Source organism: Ascaphus truei, chromosome 2, assembly GCF_040206685.1.
Source record: "Ascaphus truei isolate aAscTru1 chromosome 2, aAscTru1.hap1, whole genome shotgun sequence".
Classification (NCBI taxonomy): Eukaryota; Metazoa; Chordata; class Amphibia; order Anura; family Ascaphidae; genus Ascaphus; species Ascaphus truei.
Window position 1 is genome coordinate 275669169 of NC_134484.1, and position 19444 is coordinate 275688612.

Below are 19444 nucleotides of genomic sequence, written 5' to 3' on the forward strand. Positions count from 1 at the left end.
GAAAGTCCCTACACACCAACATATAATTTCCCTGCAGGGTAAAGTGGCAGTATACTAGAATCTGCCAAGCTGATATTCAGCTCCTATCTCCTGTCCCTCAAAAACATACCCCTACTTCACAAAGGGGGGAGAAGGGTGGGGGAGAGGAAATAACAGAAGGAAAGATGACCCTCTGTACTTATCTGAGCTGTCCCTATGGGAGCATGATCCTCAATATCTCTTAAGCCTGATGGTTGTGTGTAAACCGCTCTGCGCTATGTACCTATCTGGTTCCGATATATTTTAATAAATACCTAAATTTGGTTTTAATTTACCCATTCATCACTACATACAGGACCAGATTATTGTCTCCGACTGTATATCTCTAATTCGACAGGGCACACTCCCTCCACAGATCTTGAGTGCAGTATAAAGGGACTTATCCGGGTGGCAGTGCCTTTGCTCCACCCGGTGTTTCCTCCTTTTGTTGCCCATTTACTTACCCTTTTGCACCAATCTGTTTTTGACCTTTGGTCAATTTAGGTTGAGCGGGTTTCAATTCTTTTTTGCTGATATACTGTCTACACTTACTAGCCTCATCCTTGCCATACTCTAGAAATGACTTTAAAACTTTTACACACACAAAACCACTCACAGCTTCATCATATAGCTGGAGCATCCCCTAAACCCCTATGCGAGGTTCAGGGTACCTGGGCATTTACCTGGGCACCACCCTTCCTACTAGGGATCTCCTGTACGGTGCAGGTGTACGGTGAAGGTATGCATTAACCACTTCATGCCCCGTTCACCTTGTCTGGATCATGATGCAGCAGGAATCCTGGCGATGAGTCGCAAGAACGTTTTCAAGGTCGGACTTTGCTCGGCTTGGCTGTATTCAAGAATCTTACTTGATTTCCAACTTTTGGGGTATCCTGTAACTCTGGAACCCCGATACATAGACACATTCTGTGAAGACTTTCTCCAGCAAACCCACCCTGAAACTTACAACCTAGAAATCTCCTGGTCCTAGCACCCCGAGAAAGGCAAAACACCGAAAAATCTTTAATGTCGCATAATTTGCACACAGTCACAGCAATGCATTTCTTACATCTAGGTCCAAGAGCTGGCACTCTAGGACCTCAACACACAGATCAGGTGTAACCCAGAGGGCTTAACTTTTATTAGTGAGCCTGGGTACCCCTTCCCCATCACACTGGTATTCTTTGACTTTCTTGCGCCAAGAACTTTTGTTCTCTTGTTTTATTGCATTATTGTTCAAATCATTTACATTGATTTGTTTTATTTCCTTTTGGCTCCCATTCTAATAGCTGACTCATTAGTCTCTTTAGAATTCACTAATTGTTTAGGGTTACCACCTAATTTTTCTAACATTATTTTGTGCACTATTATCGCATTCGGTACATTAGGCACCGCCACTTTATAGGTTTTGTAGAAATAGGTAGAGCGCTTAGTTGTATATTTTTAGTATTAGTGTTTATTTAGTGTAGGTACCTGCTTCAACTGAGTTTTCCTTGTCGGGGTTAGCAGGCTTAAAACATTTCATGATCAAAAGATGCAACTAAATGACTCCCTTGTTGAAAGATGTAAAACATCACTAATAAATTGCAAGACAATCTGGTAAGAGTGCAAGGTTTTTATATTCCTTTTCCATAAATGTATGGCCAATTCCCTTTTCCCTAGTTTCATACTCCATAAAGTATTGAAAGTTATATAGAGTTACTGATACATTCTGTCATAGGGGTAGAGCTATATAGAGAGTATATTGGAAGAATTTGGAATGGAATATTACTCATTATGAATATACTCAGCGGCAGATTTGAAAACCCGCCGCCCCTAGGCACTTAGCTGTTGCTGCCACCTCCTTGCTGCAACCCCCCTCCTCCTTCTGAACCGCGGCATCATACGTCGCCAACGTGCCATGGTAACGCGATGTCATGATGTCATTTTACGTTGCGAAGTCTCGCTGCTATGGCAACGAGATGCTGTGTGACGTTCTCGGCATCATTTTATGCTCTGGTTCCAAATGAGGAGGGCAGCAGGAGAAGGCCGCAACAGCTAAGTGACTCATCATATCCAAAAGCGGCAAAAGTATATGGGGGTGGACATTTTTGCCACCCTAGGCCCGGGTCATCTGGGAAATCCGCCACTGATTACATACTAAATCTAAGTAATAATTAGGGCACATTGTGATGGTAGGGGGTAACCAGGCTCTCAAATGTAAAGCCCATTTTGGTAACCCCTGATCCGTATATAAGGGTCCAAGAGAGTTAGCTCTTGGGCCCAGTAACATTGTACCATGCCAATGTATTGTATGTAATTGTAGCCAGGTACCCCCATCGAGCTCCCCGTGCTCTAGTTCCCCCCCCTCCTTACCTCCAGAGTGCAGGCAGGGTGATAGAGGTGCCGGTGGCTCCCACAGCAGGGCGCCGCCATGTTGGGCAGGCGTGCGCACGAACGCTGAGTCGCGCATGCGCGGGAAGCAGCGAGGAGCGGCATAGTGCCTGAGAGGTTGCGCCTGCGCAAGGCAACCCCACAGCGGCCATTACAGGAGTTGCAATAGCATGAGGTGCGGAGCGACGGCCATTAGAGGGAGAGCACGAGGCTCCCTATGTTAAAGGCTGTAGGCGGGACTACAATCCCCATGATGCTCAGGGGCAGTGACACCACCTGATACCAGGGAGCCAGTAACGCTGCAGGATTCTGCCAAAGGAGCAGGAAGGACTATTGCCTGCTGGGAGAGGAAGCAGTCAGTGAAGACCAGGAGCCTGAAGCTGCAGGTGGGTCCACGGAGCAGTGCTCCAGGGACTAGACCAGAGGTCAAACCCCCAGGGCCTAGTTAGTCCCCTGAGTCACTGTAGAGGTCTTAGAATGCTTGCTGTAGGGAAGGCCTTAATGCAGGGATCTATCACATAGCTTGAGACAGATCATACAGCAGGACATTGCCTGATTGACAGTGCCGCCTGAGTGCTGGTAGAGTATCTGACTCCATAGCAGAGACAGTGTGCAGAGGATCATCCGGCTGGGGATCCCTCCCCTGTGGTGTCAGCTTGTTCATCCATTTCTGCAGAGAGCAGCACAGTGCGGCGTGGGATCACGTGGCGGTGTTGCAGAGTCATCATGGATTTTCCTGGTTAGGACCTTAACCAGGAAGGTATTATACTAAAGTGCACCAATTGGCCCCAACACAGGGAAGCGCTGTCCCTCACACTCACACTGACTTCCTAGCTGGTGGACACTAAGATATTAAAGTGCCTGGCACAGTGGTACATCAGGGACTAAGGTGGTACAAGACTGATTCTGAGCACACACTCCGTTATATATGTGTGATGATATACATGCTGTGTATGCAGGCTAATGTTATGATGGTTATGTACTGAGGGTTATTATTATTCTGATCAGTAAATACTGTTTATCCAATCACGTGTGGTATTGTATATGTGGGTTCTGATAAGGGAGCACTCCCACCACGTGGGATCCCTTATCAGTGGAGGCGCTGCACCGAGTGTAAGTACACCCCAGGCTCCCAGTGGCGGAGGCTCAGGACTCAGGTTAGTCTCACAGGTGAACGCAGCATCAATAGTACCGTACCCCAGGGGTACACCCGCTACATTTGGAGGCGCTACTGAGATTCAGACCTGGGGTGCCCAAGAGTTTCTGTGTCACATTATATCCAAATTGTCCATTATGTTAATCCCGTCGAGTCAGGAAGTCCATGCCTGGGCCTTCAATGTGGGGGAACCACCCAGTCATGTGGTAGCTATAGGGAACGTCCCTGCACTAGAGTCAGGGAGTGACATTTGGGACTCTTTAGAGAAACTCTTGGGCCTAAAACCAATGTGGTCAAGAGGAAGGGAATATGATGCCACTTACCAATGGAGTACCATGCTATTTACGGTGGGCAAGGAAATATGTAGGGAAACTGCGCCTAGAGTTCTACATGCCCTGGATGCCCCACCTGAGGGCTACCTCTTAATATTCGCCGACTTACCTGAAATCCAAGAGATGTTTACCTCCCCAAATTCTCCGACCGCTGAATTGGTCTCTGACAGGGTCTTTGCCAGTGAATGGCGGGGGGCGGGCCCCATCTCAAGTACCCCTGCCAGCAACCCCCGTCCCCCAAGAGTGACTTTTACTCCCAGTGCGTTAGAAGGAGCTAACAACTGGGCCTGGTGTTTACCTCCATCTCCTGCCCCTGATAGACTATCTATGAGCCTTCCGCCCATTCCTAATGTTAGGCTCAGGCCTGATAGTTGCCATGTCAATGAAGGGCCTTCGTTGAATCTGACTTTTCCTCAGCTAATGGAAACTATAGCCATGTTGTCTCAATCTCAAAATTATAGGAAGCTGAAGGCCTTCTCCGGAACACTACCAGTGCCTGCGGGAGAAGAAGGGATCGATGCCTGGAAGGAACATACTCTGAAAGTATTGGAGGAGTGGCCATGTACGGATGTAGTGAAAAGACAGCGCATTATGGAGTGCCTGCGGCCGCCAGCTTCCACTATTGTAGGTATTCACAGAGAACAATACCCCGACCTAGCCCTAGTGGAATTCTTGCAGGAACCTTACGGATTGCAGGAAGATGCTGGAACCCTTTGGACAAAGTACTATACTCTCTATCAGAAGGAAAGAGAAGAGATATCGGGGTTTATCCACTGCATACAACTGGTCCTAGGGATTTTACTCAATCGCAAGTTGGTTTCAGTCGCTGGGATGGACGCAGTTCTTCGTAAGCAGTATTTGCGGGGCTCGAGTCCCACCTATCCTATCGCTAACATGATACACAGCAACCTTATGCAAGGGACCCCTCCCACATTCACAGGATTGCTGCAACAGGTGAAGGTGCATGAAGCCCATACCTTGCTGCACTCACCCAGGAAGACTCCTGGCCAGGCTACTCGTTCCCGAGTATCTACATCCTCATAGAGCAAGGACTCCTGCAAAGGATTGCCACGAGAGAGGGAGAGCAAAAGAGAGAAAGATACGTACCCTACTGAGATGTCCCCACCCAGATCGCCTGTCAGTTCCAGATCTCGCCCAGAATCACGTTGTTTCACTTGTGGTGAATTAGGACACTTCGCAAGGGTCTACCCCAATACCAAGAATCCTTATACCGTGGCCAAGTCTTACACGGTGCAAGTACAACAAGCACTCACTTCCTTCCCGGCACTACCCGAGGAGGTAGAAGAAGAGTCCAGGAAGCCTTCTCCAGAGAGAACCCTCAACCAGATGCCTACTACCGAGTAGGACCCACCGCAATAATAAGAGTCGTTGTGGAGGGGATCTATTCTTCAGCACTGATGGACACCGGGTCACAGGTGACCATCATCTACCGTTCATTCTATGACCAGCACCTCAGCCATCTTCCTTTGCAGTCCGCCGAAAAGATGACGTTGTGGAGTAAGGATGATTACCCCATTGACGGGATAGTGGCGGTCAAGCTAGACATCCTGCAGTTGAACACCAACAAGTCACACCCCATGTTGGTGGAAGCCCTGATCTGTCCGGAGGCTCGAGAACATCCCAGTACTCCCATCATATTGGGCACGAATGCAGATATAGTGAGGTTGGTGATTCTCTCATTCCTGCAAGAAGCCGGTGAGCTACCGTTGTCGTCCCTGAATATAGCCCCTGGCCTACGGGAAGAATGCTATAGAGTGGCGTATGAAGAAGAGTATGGCGATATCTTTAATCTAGAGCAAGGGTTATTGGGGATTCCACCATTGGGAGAGATGCGGGTGACAGCGCTGATCGTGTACCCCAAGCGGTATGAACAGGACAGATTCTTTTCGCTAGAGACTCTCCCCGAGTCTGAGCTTCATTGGGGCTATCGGATGATACCTGAAGTACGGGAGTGGACATCTAAAACCCCCAGGAAGGTTACGGTGTCTATCCATCTATGTCGCTACATACGGTGCCGATCGAACGAGGACAAAGGCTGGGTAGAGTTTACCCGGTGGATCCTGTAGACGACCCAGTGACAGTCAAAGCTGCCCGTGTTGGAGGAGAGCCAGAGACCCTACATTTCGACTTTAGAGAGTCTCCCCTGGAGGAAGAATGGAAGGAGAGACTACGTGCTCAGTTGAGAGAGCGACGGGAAGTGTTCTCCACTAGTGAGATGGACGTGGGATGCAGTAGAAGTGCTCAGCACACGATTCGTCAAACGATGAGACTCCGTTTAGGGAAAGGTCTCGGCGTATAGCTTCCCGAGATGTGGAAGATGTGCGATGTGTCCTGAACGAGATGGAGACGGCCGGTATAGTGACCGAATCTCGAAGCCCTTATGCCTCGACGATTGTGGTGGTCCGCAAGATGAATGGGTCTGTGCGATTATGTGTGGACTAAAGAACATTGAACAGACGCACTGTGCCTGACCAATACACGCTACCCCGAATAGAGGAGATCCTTAGTGCATTGTCTGGAAGCCAGTGGTTCAGCGTGTTTGACCTTCGATATGGGTATTATCAAGTTCCTATGAGCCCAGCTGCTCAAGAGAAGACGACGTTCGTCTGTCCTCTGGGATTTTATCAGTTCACCCGGATGCCCCAAGGTGTCTGCGGTGCTCCGGCCACTTTTCAATGGCTTATGGAGAAGACGATTGGCGATACTGCTGCGGCCAAGTTTATTCGAGCATTTGCCCGTTCTTGGCCGCAGCAGTAGCCTGGCGCGCGCCCGAGTGTGACGGGCGCGCGCCGAAGCAGCGGAAGAGTGCCCTCCGATCGGGGCGCTCTCCCTACCGCTGCCGGGTCCGCCGGGTCCCCCGGAACCCCCTGCCGCCGTCCCGCACATCGCGGGACACCAGGGCTCCCTCGCATGCAGGGGGCGCTGGCTCCCGAAGACGCGTGACCGCGCGTCTATGACGACGCGCGGCACGCCGAGGGGCGGCCACTAGCAAGCCGGGAAATCTCCCGGCTTGCGGAACCGGCCACACTTTAATAAAGTGTGTCGGTAGTGTATGTGTCCTCGTGAGTGTCTGGTCTACATAGATGACATAATTGTGTTCGGAACCACGCTTGAAGAACATGAGACTAGGCTGATGAAAGTGCTGGATCGCTTAGGGAAAGAAGGCCTGAAGCTCTCCTTGGATAAGTGCCGCTTCTGTCGAACATCGGTCACTTATGTAGGCCATATAGTGTCTGCGGATGGAGTGGCCACCGAGCCGGCTAAGGTAGAGGCGGTGGTGAATTGGCCAAGACCGGAGAATGTGATGGAGCTGAGGTCCTTTCTCGGGTTCTGTGGCTACTACAGGCAGTTTGTGGATGGATACTCCAAAAAGGCGGCTGTGTTGAACAATCTGCTGAAGGCCTATCCAGAAGAACCCAAGCAGGAGAAGACCACCCCAAGAACACCCTTCGGGGATCGGTGGACGTCCGCTTGGGAAGAAGCATTTAAGGGGCTGAAGAAGAGTCTGACCGAAGCTCCCGTCCTAGCCTATGCTGACCCTGAGAAGCCTTACATCTTGCACGTGGATGCCAGCCTCAATGGATTGGGAGAAGTGCTACACCAGAAGTACCCCACTGGACTTCGCCCTGTGGCCTATGCCAGGGGAAGTTTGACTCCCAGTGAAAAGAACTATCCCATCCACAAATTGGAGTTCCTCGCTCTCAAATGGGCCGTATCTGAAAAACTACATGACTACCTATACGGGGTCACCTTCGAAGTCTGAACAGACAATAATCCACTGACCTATGTACACACCACAGCCAAGTTAGATGCGACCAGTCATAGATGGTTGGCCACCCTCTCCAATTCCCAGTTTTCTTTGAAATATAAGCCTGGACCTCTCAATATAGGAGTCGATGCCCTATCTAGGAGATCGGGATTGGGTGAGACCGCCGACGATGGTCCTTGGGAAGAAATTCCAGGGCCAGGAATGAGAGCCCTGTGTTCCACTGCTGCAATTGTTAACAATCGAGTGGCATTCTCCGAGCTGCGAGTGGCAGATTCCTTGGGGTGTCGACCGCAAGCCCTCCCATGAGCTTACTGCCATCCTGATGGTTATCTTCACTTGGAAATAACTAGTACTAGCACAGATGCAGGATCCTGCGGCTAAGGCTGATCAGGAAGCTCTACATAAGAATGAGTTGGCTCTAGTGAAACGGGCTCCTCCAGATGATGTGAGTCTTCTCATGAGAGAATGGGATAAGTTCGAGATAGATAACAGCTTACTCTATAGGGTTGTTCAGTTTCATAATCATCCCGACCGTCGACAACTATTTCTACCCCAGCGTATGCAAGGCCTAGTTTTACGATCACTTCATGATGATCATGGACATTTGGGGGTGGATAAGACTCTGGGTTTAGTGCGAGACCGATTTTTCTGGCCTAGAATGAGGGAGTCCATTGAACAACACTGCAGGAAATGTCTACGGTGCATTCATAGGAAGACACTTCCCACCCGCGCTGCCCCAATGGGCTATCTCAAAAGCTCCGGGCCTAGTGATTTAGTATGTATGGACTTTTTTGTGCATAGAGCCGGAATCAAAGGGTATAGGAAATGTGCTGGTAGTGACAGATCACAACACCCGATACTCCCAAGCTTTTCCCACGAAAGATCAGAAAGCTACCACAGTGGCTTAAGTGCTGTGGGAAAAGTATTTTGTGCATTATGGTCTGCCCAATAGGATGCACTCCGACCGGGGGCGAGATTTCGAGAGTAAATTGATCAAAGAGCTGTTGACCCTGTTGAATATTCAGAAATCACGGACTACTCCTTATCATCCAGAGGGAGATGCGCTCCCTGAAAGATTCAATCAGACATTGCTGGACATGTTAGGTACTCTGAAAAACTCCCAAAAAGGAGAATGGAGCAAACATGTAGAGGCCTTGGTGCATTCCGACAATTGCATTAGGCACGAATACACAGGGTACACACCATACTTCAGATGTTTGGAAGAGAAGCCCGATTGACATACGCCTGCGGGTATCTACGATGGGGTACCCAAAATGGCTCATTATCGATATGTGAGGAGACTCCAGGACAGTCTGCACCATGCCTATCAGTTAGCAGAAAGAGCTACCGCTAGACTGAACACCAATAACAAAAGGAGGTACGATCACCAAGTACGCTACCGAGAACTCCAACCGGGAGATGCAGTTCTCCTACACAACTTAGGAATTCCTGGCAAGCACAAGTTAGCTGATCGCTGGAGAGAGGGACCTTTCCATGTAGAGTCCCAAATGCCAGGCCTCCCTGTCTATCGCATATGTGACGTGAACGGCCGGGTAAAGGTTTGGCACCGAAACCATTTGTTACCTATCCCACAACTGGGAGAAGGTGATCCAGAAACAGAGACAGTAGCAACCGATAGTGGGCCTGAAGAGTCTACCGAGACATCAGGAGCCACCGATGAAATGATTCAAGACCCTTTGGAGGGAAAATCCAACAGAGACTGGTGGGCACCTCCCGAAGGAGCAAAGAGTAAGGGGCCTGCGATTCAAGACCCATCGTCAGGAGGTTCACCAAATAACCAACCGTTAAATCCTACCACTCTGAGTTTTGTGCCCCAAAGAGACAATGTTCAGTTACAAAGAGACTTTTCCCAAACTGGTTCACCCTCTGCAAGAGAGTCTAGCCCTCAAGCCTACGATGGTATCTCTCAAGATGAAGTATTGGAGACGAGACTCACAGAAGTCAGCGACTGAGATGCCCTCCCAGTAGAGTGGCTTATGATTCATTAGGGGCACCTCACTATGAGTCTCAGCAGAAAGCTAAAGCCAAGCTAGCCTCAGTTATAAATATGTTTGTAGAAATGTACAATCTCGTTTAAAGTTGATCGTTAAGTTGTACACTGAACTGTATTTTTTATTATATATGTTGATGTGTATTGTTGGTTCAAGCGGGGATGTTGACTTTTCCACCAGGGGGAGGATGTAGCCGGGTACCCCCATCGAGCTCCCCATGCTCTAGTTCCCCCCCTTACCTCCAGAGTGCAGGCAGGGTGATAGAGGTGCCGGTGGCTCCCGCAGCAGGGCACCGCCATGTTGGGTGGGCATGCGCACGAACGCTGAGTCGCGCATGCGCGGGAAGCAGCATAGTGCCTGAGAGGTTGCGCCTGTACAGGGCAACCCCACAGTGGCCATTACAGGAGTTGCAATAGCGCGAGGTGCGGAGCGACAGTCATTAGAGGGAGAGCACGATGCTCCCTATGTTAAAGGCTGTAGGCGGGACTACAATCCCCATGATGCTCAGGGGCAGTGACACCACCTGATACCAGGGAGCCAGTAAGGCTGCAGGATTCTGCCAAAGGAGCAGGAAGGACTATTGCCTGCTGGGAGAGGAAGCAGTCAGTGAAGACCAGGAGCCTGAAGCTACAGGTGGGTCCACGGAACAGTGCTCCAGGGACTAGGCCAAAGGTCAAACCCCCAGGGCCCAGTTAGTCCCTTGAGTCACTGTAGAGGTGCTGAGAGTGCTTGCTGTAGGGAAGACCTTAATGCAGGGATCTTTCACATAGCTTGATAGCTTGAGGCAGATCATACGGCAGGACAATGCCTTATTGACAGTGCCACCTGAGTGCTGGTAGAGTATCTGACTCCATAGCAGAGACAGTGTGCAGAGGATCATCCAGCCGGGATCCCTCCCCTGTGGAGTCAGCTTGTTCATCCATTTCTGCAGAGAGCAGCGCAGTGCGGCGTGGGATCACGTGGCGGTGTTGCAGAGTCATCACGGATTCTCCTGGTTAGGACCTTAACCAGGAAGGTATTATACTAAAGTGCACCAACGGGCCCCAACACAGGGAAGCACTGTCCCTCACACTCACACTGACTTCCTAGCTGGTGGACACTAAGATATTAAAGTGCCTGGCACAGTGGTACATCAGGGACTAAGGTGGTACAAGACTGATTCTGAGCACACACTCCATTATATATGTGTGATGATATACATGTTGTGTATGCAGGCTAATGTTATGTTGGTTATGTACTGAGGGTTATTATTATTCTGATCAGTAAATACTGTTTATCCAATCACGTGTGGTATTGTATATGTGGGTTCTGATAAGGGAGCACTCCAACCACGTTGGGATCCCTTATCAGTGGAGGCGCTGCACCGAGTGTAAGTACACCCCAGGCTCCCAGTGGCGGAGGCTCAGGACTCAGGTTAGCCTCACAGGTGAAAGCAGCATAAGTAGTACCGTACCCCAGGGGTACACCTGCTACATAATAATTGTATTTTTTGTGTTTTTCCCTTTCTGGGCATTCCAGCAAGCAGGGATTGCTAGGGTATGTGTTTCAAGAGGGGTTTTGCGGAGGAACCGATGACAGAATGTGCCTAGGAAGTTGGGGTCCAGAGTTGTCGGTTCCCCTATAGATGTACCCGGGAATAATGTCTGATTCTCGGATACATGTAGGCACATTGTCCCCTGCAATATCTCCCCTTGAAAACGCAAGCGTGACTCGCCACTAGGGTACACTGCTTCAGCACAGCCCAGAAAGAAGAATGGGGCACAGGGATAAAACATATATTCATGTAGCTGAGGGAATCCCTAGGTTAAGGGGGGTACCCTAGCTAGTGCCAAGGTGACCCACAACCAGTATAGGGTTTGTGGGTGCCCCGACCGTATATAAGGTTGAGGGGGGACTCTGAGAGTCCAGTCTACAGATGAGACCACGACTATTCTAAAGCTTGCCTTAAACTAGCCCGGTTACATTCTGGGTATGTGCTGGGCTTGTTTAAGGCAAGCTTAAGGCATTTCTGCATTGAATAATGACCCATAGGATTAACACAGCAGGGGTCCCTGGCAGTCCCATTCAGTTTAATGGGACTGCCAGGGACCCCCGCTGTTAATCTGATGGGCCATTAATCAATACAGAAATGCCTGGGCTAGTTTAAGGCAAGTTTAAGGCATGTATTCAGAATGTACCTGGGTGTACCTGGGTCTTTTTGGCGATTGCCACTGGTTTGTGTTAGAATAGTCGCAGTCTCTGCTGTAAGTCCAAAAGAAAGTGTGTGGGGAATAAGGCAGATAGAAATAAAACTACAACATTTTTCCTTGTCTGTCCACTGTTCCCCAAGACTCAGAAGTATATCAGAACCAATATCCAAACAGGCAGCCTGAGCTAACCCATATGTGCTGGTAAGTCTGCTGCACATCAGAGTTCAAAGCAATCAGAGGGTGCCCAGAGGTGAGAATAGCATTTGGTTAGCGGAGAAAAAAGCGAAGTACTAGGGAAAAGCGGAGTACCAGGTTCAGAGATCAATGGCAATCCTCCGGGCTGCCACTTGCTCTGCCAGACCTGGTGGAGCCTGCCCCAGCGTGTGGCATTGAGACAGTCAGGGAGAGTGGTGGCAGGCTTGCGCATGTCTCTTGGCGATTTCAGATTTCCTGCTGACCCGGCTTTTCTAGCCGGCTTGGCTCTGATTGGCTGCTGGGGAATTTCCCCACGTGTTGATTGACTGCTAAGGTTTGTGAATGAAACTCAGAATACTATAAGAACCTGTGAACCAATCAGATTGTGGTTCTCCGGTAGTAAGAGCGCAGGCGGCTTTTCAAAGTTGCTTCTGCGCAAATATCAGAGCAACCGGCTTCGATTTCAAGCCTGAAAAGCTGCCAGAGTCTAAGTCCCGACATTTGCGCCCAAGTTCTCAGAAACGATCGTAGTGGGTGCAGCTAGGATTTTATGCCGATTTTAGTTCCAGCAGATTTGGAGTAACTCGCGGTTAGGAGGGACCAAGTTCTCAGGAGGGTCCAAGTTCTCAGAAGAGAACATAGCGGTGGCATGTGGAACTTAATGCCGATTTGGGTTTTAGGAGATTCCGTGCTAAGTCCCGGTCAGGGTAAAACTCTCCCATAGAGTTCCCTTCCCCTAGTAAAGTTTCGTTTTCGACCCCAATCCCAAAGTAAGTGTGTCATTCTATCTATATTTTGTGTAAGCGAATTTATACGGAATAAATTACAAATTTATTTAATTACCTCGTTTTGCTAAATGTATGATCCCGCTAAAAAGGTGTCAATAACCTGGTCTCCCGTGACATACATCAAAATAACCAGTTGTACTGAAGTATACAGCTAGCTTGCCTGTAGAAGATACCCATGCTTTCTCCATTGCAGGGCCATCTAAACCATCAACTGATTCATTACTGAACTGACCTGTAAAGCTGCCTCTGCTTCCTCAAGGGCAGGTTTGGCAGCCTCCAGTTTTTCTTCTGCAAAAGCTTTGTCTGCTGAAATGCTATCTACAATTGCCTGGGCCTTGTCTTTCACTTTCTGAACTTCAGCTTTCACTTTTTCAGCAGCTTGTGCTTTTACAGTGACTTCTTTCAACACCTAGTTTCAAAGAAAATAAAAATGTAATAAAAACAGATTACATAGTTACATACATAGTTACATAGTAGATGAGGTTGCAAAAAGACGTAGGTCCCTCAAGTTCAACCTATGCTAAATTTAGACAACAGATACTTTATCCTAGATCTATACTTACTTATTGATCCAGAGGAAGGCAAACAAAAAACCCCATTGAGGGGAAAAATTAATTCCTTCCTGACTCCAAGAATTGGCAATCGAATTAATCCCTGGATCAACATCCTTCCCATGTATACTTATTTGGTATATCCCTGTATACCTTTCCCATCTAAAAAGACGTCCAACCTTTTTTTGAACAAATCTATTGTATCTGCCATCACAGTCTCCATGGGTAATGAATTCCACATTTTAACTGCCCTTACTGTAAAGAACCCTTTCCTTTGTTGCTAGTGAAATTTCCTTTCCTCCAACCTTAAGGGATGGCCCAGAGTCATTTGTACTGCCTGTGGGATGAATAGTTCTTTTGAAAGCTCCTTTTATTGTCCCCGAATATATTTGTATATAGTTATCATATCCCCTCTTAGACGCCTCTTTTCTAATGTAAATAAATCTAATTTAGCTAGCCTCTCCTCATAAGTTAGATTGGTCACCCCCTTTATTAATTTGGTGGCTCTTCTCTGCACTCTCTCTAGTTCCATAATGTCTTTTCTTAGGATTGGTGCCCAAAATTGTACTCCATATTCAAGGTGTGGTCTTACTAGTGCTTTGTAAAGGGGCATAATTATGTTTACTTCCCTTCCATCCATTGCCCGTTTGATGCAAGATAAAATCTTGTTTGCCTTTGCAGCTACTGCATGACATTGGGCACTAATGCTAAGCCTGCAGTCTACAAGCACTCCTAAATCCTTCTCCATCAAGGATTCCCCCAATATACTGTATCTCCATTTAATTTGTAAATCACCTTTTTATTCTTGCATCCCAAATGCATAACCTTACATTTATCTGTATTAAACCTCATCTGCCATTTACCTGCCCACGTTTCCAGTCTCTCCAAGTCCTTCTGAAGAGAAATTACATCCTGCTCTGATTCTATTACCTTACACAATTTAGTATAATCAGCAAAGATGGAGACTTTGCTATCGATCCCAACCTCAAGGTCATTAATAAACAAGTTGAAAAACAGGGGTCCCAGTACCGACCCTGAGGTACTCCACTCACGACTTTAGTCCACCCTGAAAAAGTTCCATTTATGACAACCCTCTGTTGTCTGTCCTTTAACCAGTTTTCAATCCAGGTGCATATATTATTACTGAGTCTTATTTTCTTTATTTTGTACACCAACCTCTTGTGTGAAACCGTATCAAAAGCCTTTGCAAAATCTAAGTAGACCACATCAACTGCATTACCCTGGTCTAAATTCCTACTTACCTCCTCAAAGAAACAAATAAGGTTAGTTTGGCAAGATCTATCCTTCATAAATCCATGCTGACTATTACTAATAATTTTGTTTTCCATTACTGTAGGTATTCCTGAATATTATCCTGTATTAAACCTTCAAGTAGTTTCCCTACTATTGAAGTCAGGCTTACAGGTCTGTAATTTCCCGGTTGTGATCTAGCTCCCTTTTTAAATATAGGCACCACATCTGCTTTACGCCAAAATTGTGGTACTCTTGGATGTATGCCATCGGGGCCAGGTGCCTTATTTACTTAAATTTTTCAAGTCGCTTCTGAACTTCTTCCTCAGTTAACCAATTGTTCATTAATATGGAGGTTGTGGCTTCCTCCTGCGGCACTACTATTGAACTTGATTCTTCCCTGGTAATCACAGAGGCAAAGAATGTGTTTAATACCTCAGCTTTTTCCTTATCTCCAATAATCTGCCTACCCATCTCACACTGAAAGGGTCCTATATTTTCTTTTCTCATTTTTTGTTATTAAGGTACTTAAAGAACTTTTTAGGGTTGACCTTACTTTCTATTGCAATCCTTTTTTCATTATCCATTTTTGATCATTTGATTGCCCTTTTGCAATTTTTGTTACATTCCTTATAATTCTGATACGATGTCTCCGTCCCTTCTGACTTAAAGAATCTAAACGCCTTCCTCTTCTTGTCCATTTCCTCCCCTACCTGTTTATTTAGCCACATTGGTTTGGACTTATTTCTTTTATACTTATTACCCAAGGGTATATACTGATAAGTGTACTTTTCTAACAATGTTTTAAAGACTGCCCATTTATCTTCTACATTTTTCCCTGCAAAAACATCATCCCATTGTATTACTAGTAGATTAGACCTCAGTTTATTAAAAAATCTGCCTTTCTAAAGTTTAAGGTCTTTGTTGAACCCAAGAAATCTAATTTTTGATCATTTATTTCAAATGAGACCATGTTATGATCACTGTTACCCAAATGTTCCAGGACTTGAATATTTGTTATTACTTCTACATTGTTTGATAGGACCAAATCCAGTATTGCCCCTCTCCTGGTTGGTTCCTCAATAATTTGGGTCATATAATTGTCTTTAAGCACCCCCAAAATCCTGTTTCCTTTTGTTGTAATTCTAATCTCATTGCCCCAGTCTATGTCTGGATAATTAAAATCCCCTATTATGCAAACATGACCCAGTTTTGATGCCTTCTCCATTTGCAAAAGTATTTTAAAGAGAACATTGAGGGACATTCACCCCAAAATAAGCCAGTGCTGCAGGGCTTTAAACCACTTAACTAATAAAAATGCTGCTGTGTCCGGAGGCGCAGAGTGTGGAGGAATTGTATAGTATTAATAACCCCTATTTGGGCTGTGGTCTGGCAGTGACTGTCTGAGGATGCCTGGGGGAAGTCCGTGGACCCACCCAGACCCCTTAGGTCTCGCACAATATGAGCCACAACACCTGGGGAACTCCGCAATGAAATAACAACTGAAAATCAATAACTCACTGAGATCTTTAAAGTCCATCCGGTCTACGGCGTGCTCCAAGCCGTGTAGTAGAAATTGCAGGCAAAGTATCCTCCCCGGTGAGGATACTTTGCCTGCAAAAGTATTTTAGCTTCCTCAATCTCACAGATATTTGGTGGTTTATAGCATATTCCTAAAAACATGTTCTTAATACTTTTACCTCCACTGATAATTTCTATCCACAAAGTCTCTACATTGTCATCATTCCCTTCATAAACATCATCCCTTATAATAGGTTTTAGATCCGGTTTAACATATAAACATACTCCACCTCCCCTTCTATTTGTTCGATCCTTCCGAAAAAGGGAATAATCCTCTAAATTAACTGTCCAGTCATGAGTTTCATCCCACAATATTTCAGTAATGCCTATGATATCATACTGCTCCCTTGCAGCTATTAAAGTTCCCCCATTTTATCTGTCAGGCTTCTTGCATTAGCAAGCATGCATTTAAGTTTTTTTTCAGCCTGTACTATTATCTTATCTGCTCCTTCCTTTAATTACATCCTATTTTACAAATTCTTAAACCCTAACTTCAGATGGCTCCAGATACTTTTGTATGACAAATTATAATTACCAGTAATGTAAATGCAAACATTACTGGTAAGAAATGCCAATGTTACTAGAAAATTAAATTTTAGCAACCAAAATATTTACTCTAGAATTAAGTGAATTAAAAAAAAAAAAAAATATAGCATATTAAATGATGAGGTACATAAGGCAACATTGGCTGCTAATTTAGTGGTTGGTTTAGTACAATATTTTATATGATGTGTAAATGCATACTGTAGGTCAAAATGTTATTTATCTAATAGGTTTTGTAACGCTTCTCTTTGTGGTTTGGAACAGAGCCGTGCAGAGTAGGAAAAGTGATTAAGGACAAGTGGATGGAGGTGAATTCTCAAAATGACACCAAGTAGACAAGGGTGAATGAGTTAAGCATACACTTTGAGGGATGATAGAGAACCTGGCAGTAGGTGATTCATTGTCAATGTTTTTTGAGAAATAGCATCTAAGGCATTAAATCAAAATAAATTAATCCTACTGTATATACTACAAATACAACTGACCATATCCGCTTTTTGGTTGGCAATCTGAAGCTCCTTTTCTTTCACCTCTAACTCTTTACTTAAACCAGCTACTGACTCGGATGCCTCTTTCAGTTTCTCCAAACCTGTATTCATTCTGAAAGTCAAACATGTATTTGATGAATATATATTTATATAAGAAAATTTATAATATATTTACTGTATAGCTTTTTGAAACACTGCACATATTGTTAAGTGATGTTACAATAGGTCATTTTTTCTCCTTGCCACCACTTTTTTGTTTTAAAAGGAGAAGGAGCATAGGTGATAATCTTATCCACACTGACCCTATTGACAAGTACTGTGGCACGTCAAAGTCACATCAAGGTCAATGGCTTACCAAACCAGTTGGGGCAGTAAAATGTCATAATGTTTACTGTCAATATTTGATCACTGGCAAATCCTACACCCACCCATACAAAGGCACAAAGATTAATATCATCCACTTCCTGAACTGTGAAACTAAAATTATAGTACACTATATACGATGTCCATGTGGCCTTTACTATATTGGCAAAACACCTTGCATTTTCAACAAATTGATTGATCTACATATATCGACTATTCATAAAGTCCTGTTCTGTCCACAAGATTGTGAAGAATTTAAATTCTAGCCTGTTGCAAGACACTTTCGTGAAAAAGGTCATTCTCAGGTAACCTTTCGCTGTATGCCGATAGCTCATGTGCCTGGGCCTAAATGAGGAGGCGATCGAAATAAATAAATTACTTCTTCAACTGGAGGCACGTCTAATCTTTAACCTCAACACCCTGACGCATAGAGGTTTAAATAAGGAATTGAAGCTTTCCTGCTTCCTCTTCTCTTGTTCAGTGATGGATTCCATTGTGTAGGTCACTACACTTGGCCCAGCTGCTGTGGAGACTTCTTCAGCTGAATAATTATTTCCATATACCTCAGCAGAGGCTAGATCTACTTAGATTATTATACCAGGGGATGCTTTCAGTCTCCTTGGCTACTTGTTCTAAATTGTGTATCTCGTCTGTTTGCCTTACTACATTTTATATCGCTGTAGCAGTAGTTGCACTATCCTGGATTTGAGACTTTAAGATACAACTGAGATTATTTACCATCATAATTGATATTACTGACACTCCGGAATGATACTAGTAACCTGGATTGTATTTACTCTACACGATTAACTGTTCTGTGTATCCGTATACGTTTATTTGATATATATGATACCATTGTACTCTGATTGGCTTGGTGGAATTTTCATGATGAACAGTGGTTGATGATGATCAGTATACCTATTTGGGATTAATAGGGGATGCTCTGGGTCTCTATCTATTTATGCTTTCTCTACTCCAACTGGAAATGTATATTTGGCTAATTGCTGACTCTATTGCGCTGGATTCTTTAGGCTGGAATATTAACAGTTGGACTATACTGTTTATATACTTGACACACAAATTAGACATTATTTGACACACTGGTTTTGGACCACACAATAAGTGCCTTGTATTGATGACTATATGTTACAAGTACATGTTTCACATATTTAATTTTTGTTTAGTTTAATTTGCTTAGACAATTAGTTTTTACTTCCAGTCTTTATTTTTTTTTCAGCATGCATTCATATTAGTCATTTTATAACATTTGATTTACATATGGTTAATTCAGTGCATTAGTACTAGCCAATGCATGTTTGCCTTTACTGTCAGTACATATCCATACACCAGCTGCTGCTTTTGGATGGCCCTTCTTTCAGTTACTGTACACTGAGGCTGGGATCTGTGCTGACAGGTAAAAAGTGACAAAAAAAAGCCTCCACCGTAAAGCATATAGCAAATGGAAATATTACTGTTTGCTCATTTGCATGTAATTTCCCAGAATCTCTTTCTGCAGTGGAAGCACTGTATGCTGGGCGATAATGGTGAAAGGCAGGGTTGCAGACATGCAAATGAGCTTACAGTAATATTTCGATTTGCTATATGCTTTACGGTGAAGGTTTTTTTGTCACTTTTTTTACCCACCATAACTTAACTAATGTGATATATATATATATAGATATACATATATATATATATATATATATATATATATATACACACACCAGATTGAAACAGCAGGGGCTCTCCGGAGCAGAACCCCATTAATTTCAGCTCTGGGGAACGCCTGGCTCTGAAGGTACTTACTCTGTAGG

At 45.4% G+C, this 19444-nt stretch overlaps 1 protein-coding gene across 4 annotated transcripts in view; it reads right to left on the minus strand.

Annotated features, from left to right (window-relative positions):
• Nucleotides 1-19444, minus strand: part of DNAH5 (dynein axonemal heavy chain 5) — a 463741-nt gene that overhangs the window by 48437 nt on the left and 395860 nt on the right. For all 4 annotated transcript variants that reach the window (XM_075586253.1, XM_075586252.1, XM_075586255.1 and 1 more), the window contains 2 exons: nucleotides 17265-17379; nucleotides 13086-13262 (listed from right to left, as the gene is read on the minus strand). In XM_075586253.1, coding sequence (XP_075442368.1) covers nucleotides 13086-13262; nucleotides 17265-17379 — 292 coding nt within the window. The remainder of the gene's footprint in view (nucleotides 1-13085; nucleotides 13263-17264; nucleotides 17380-19444) is intronic.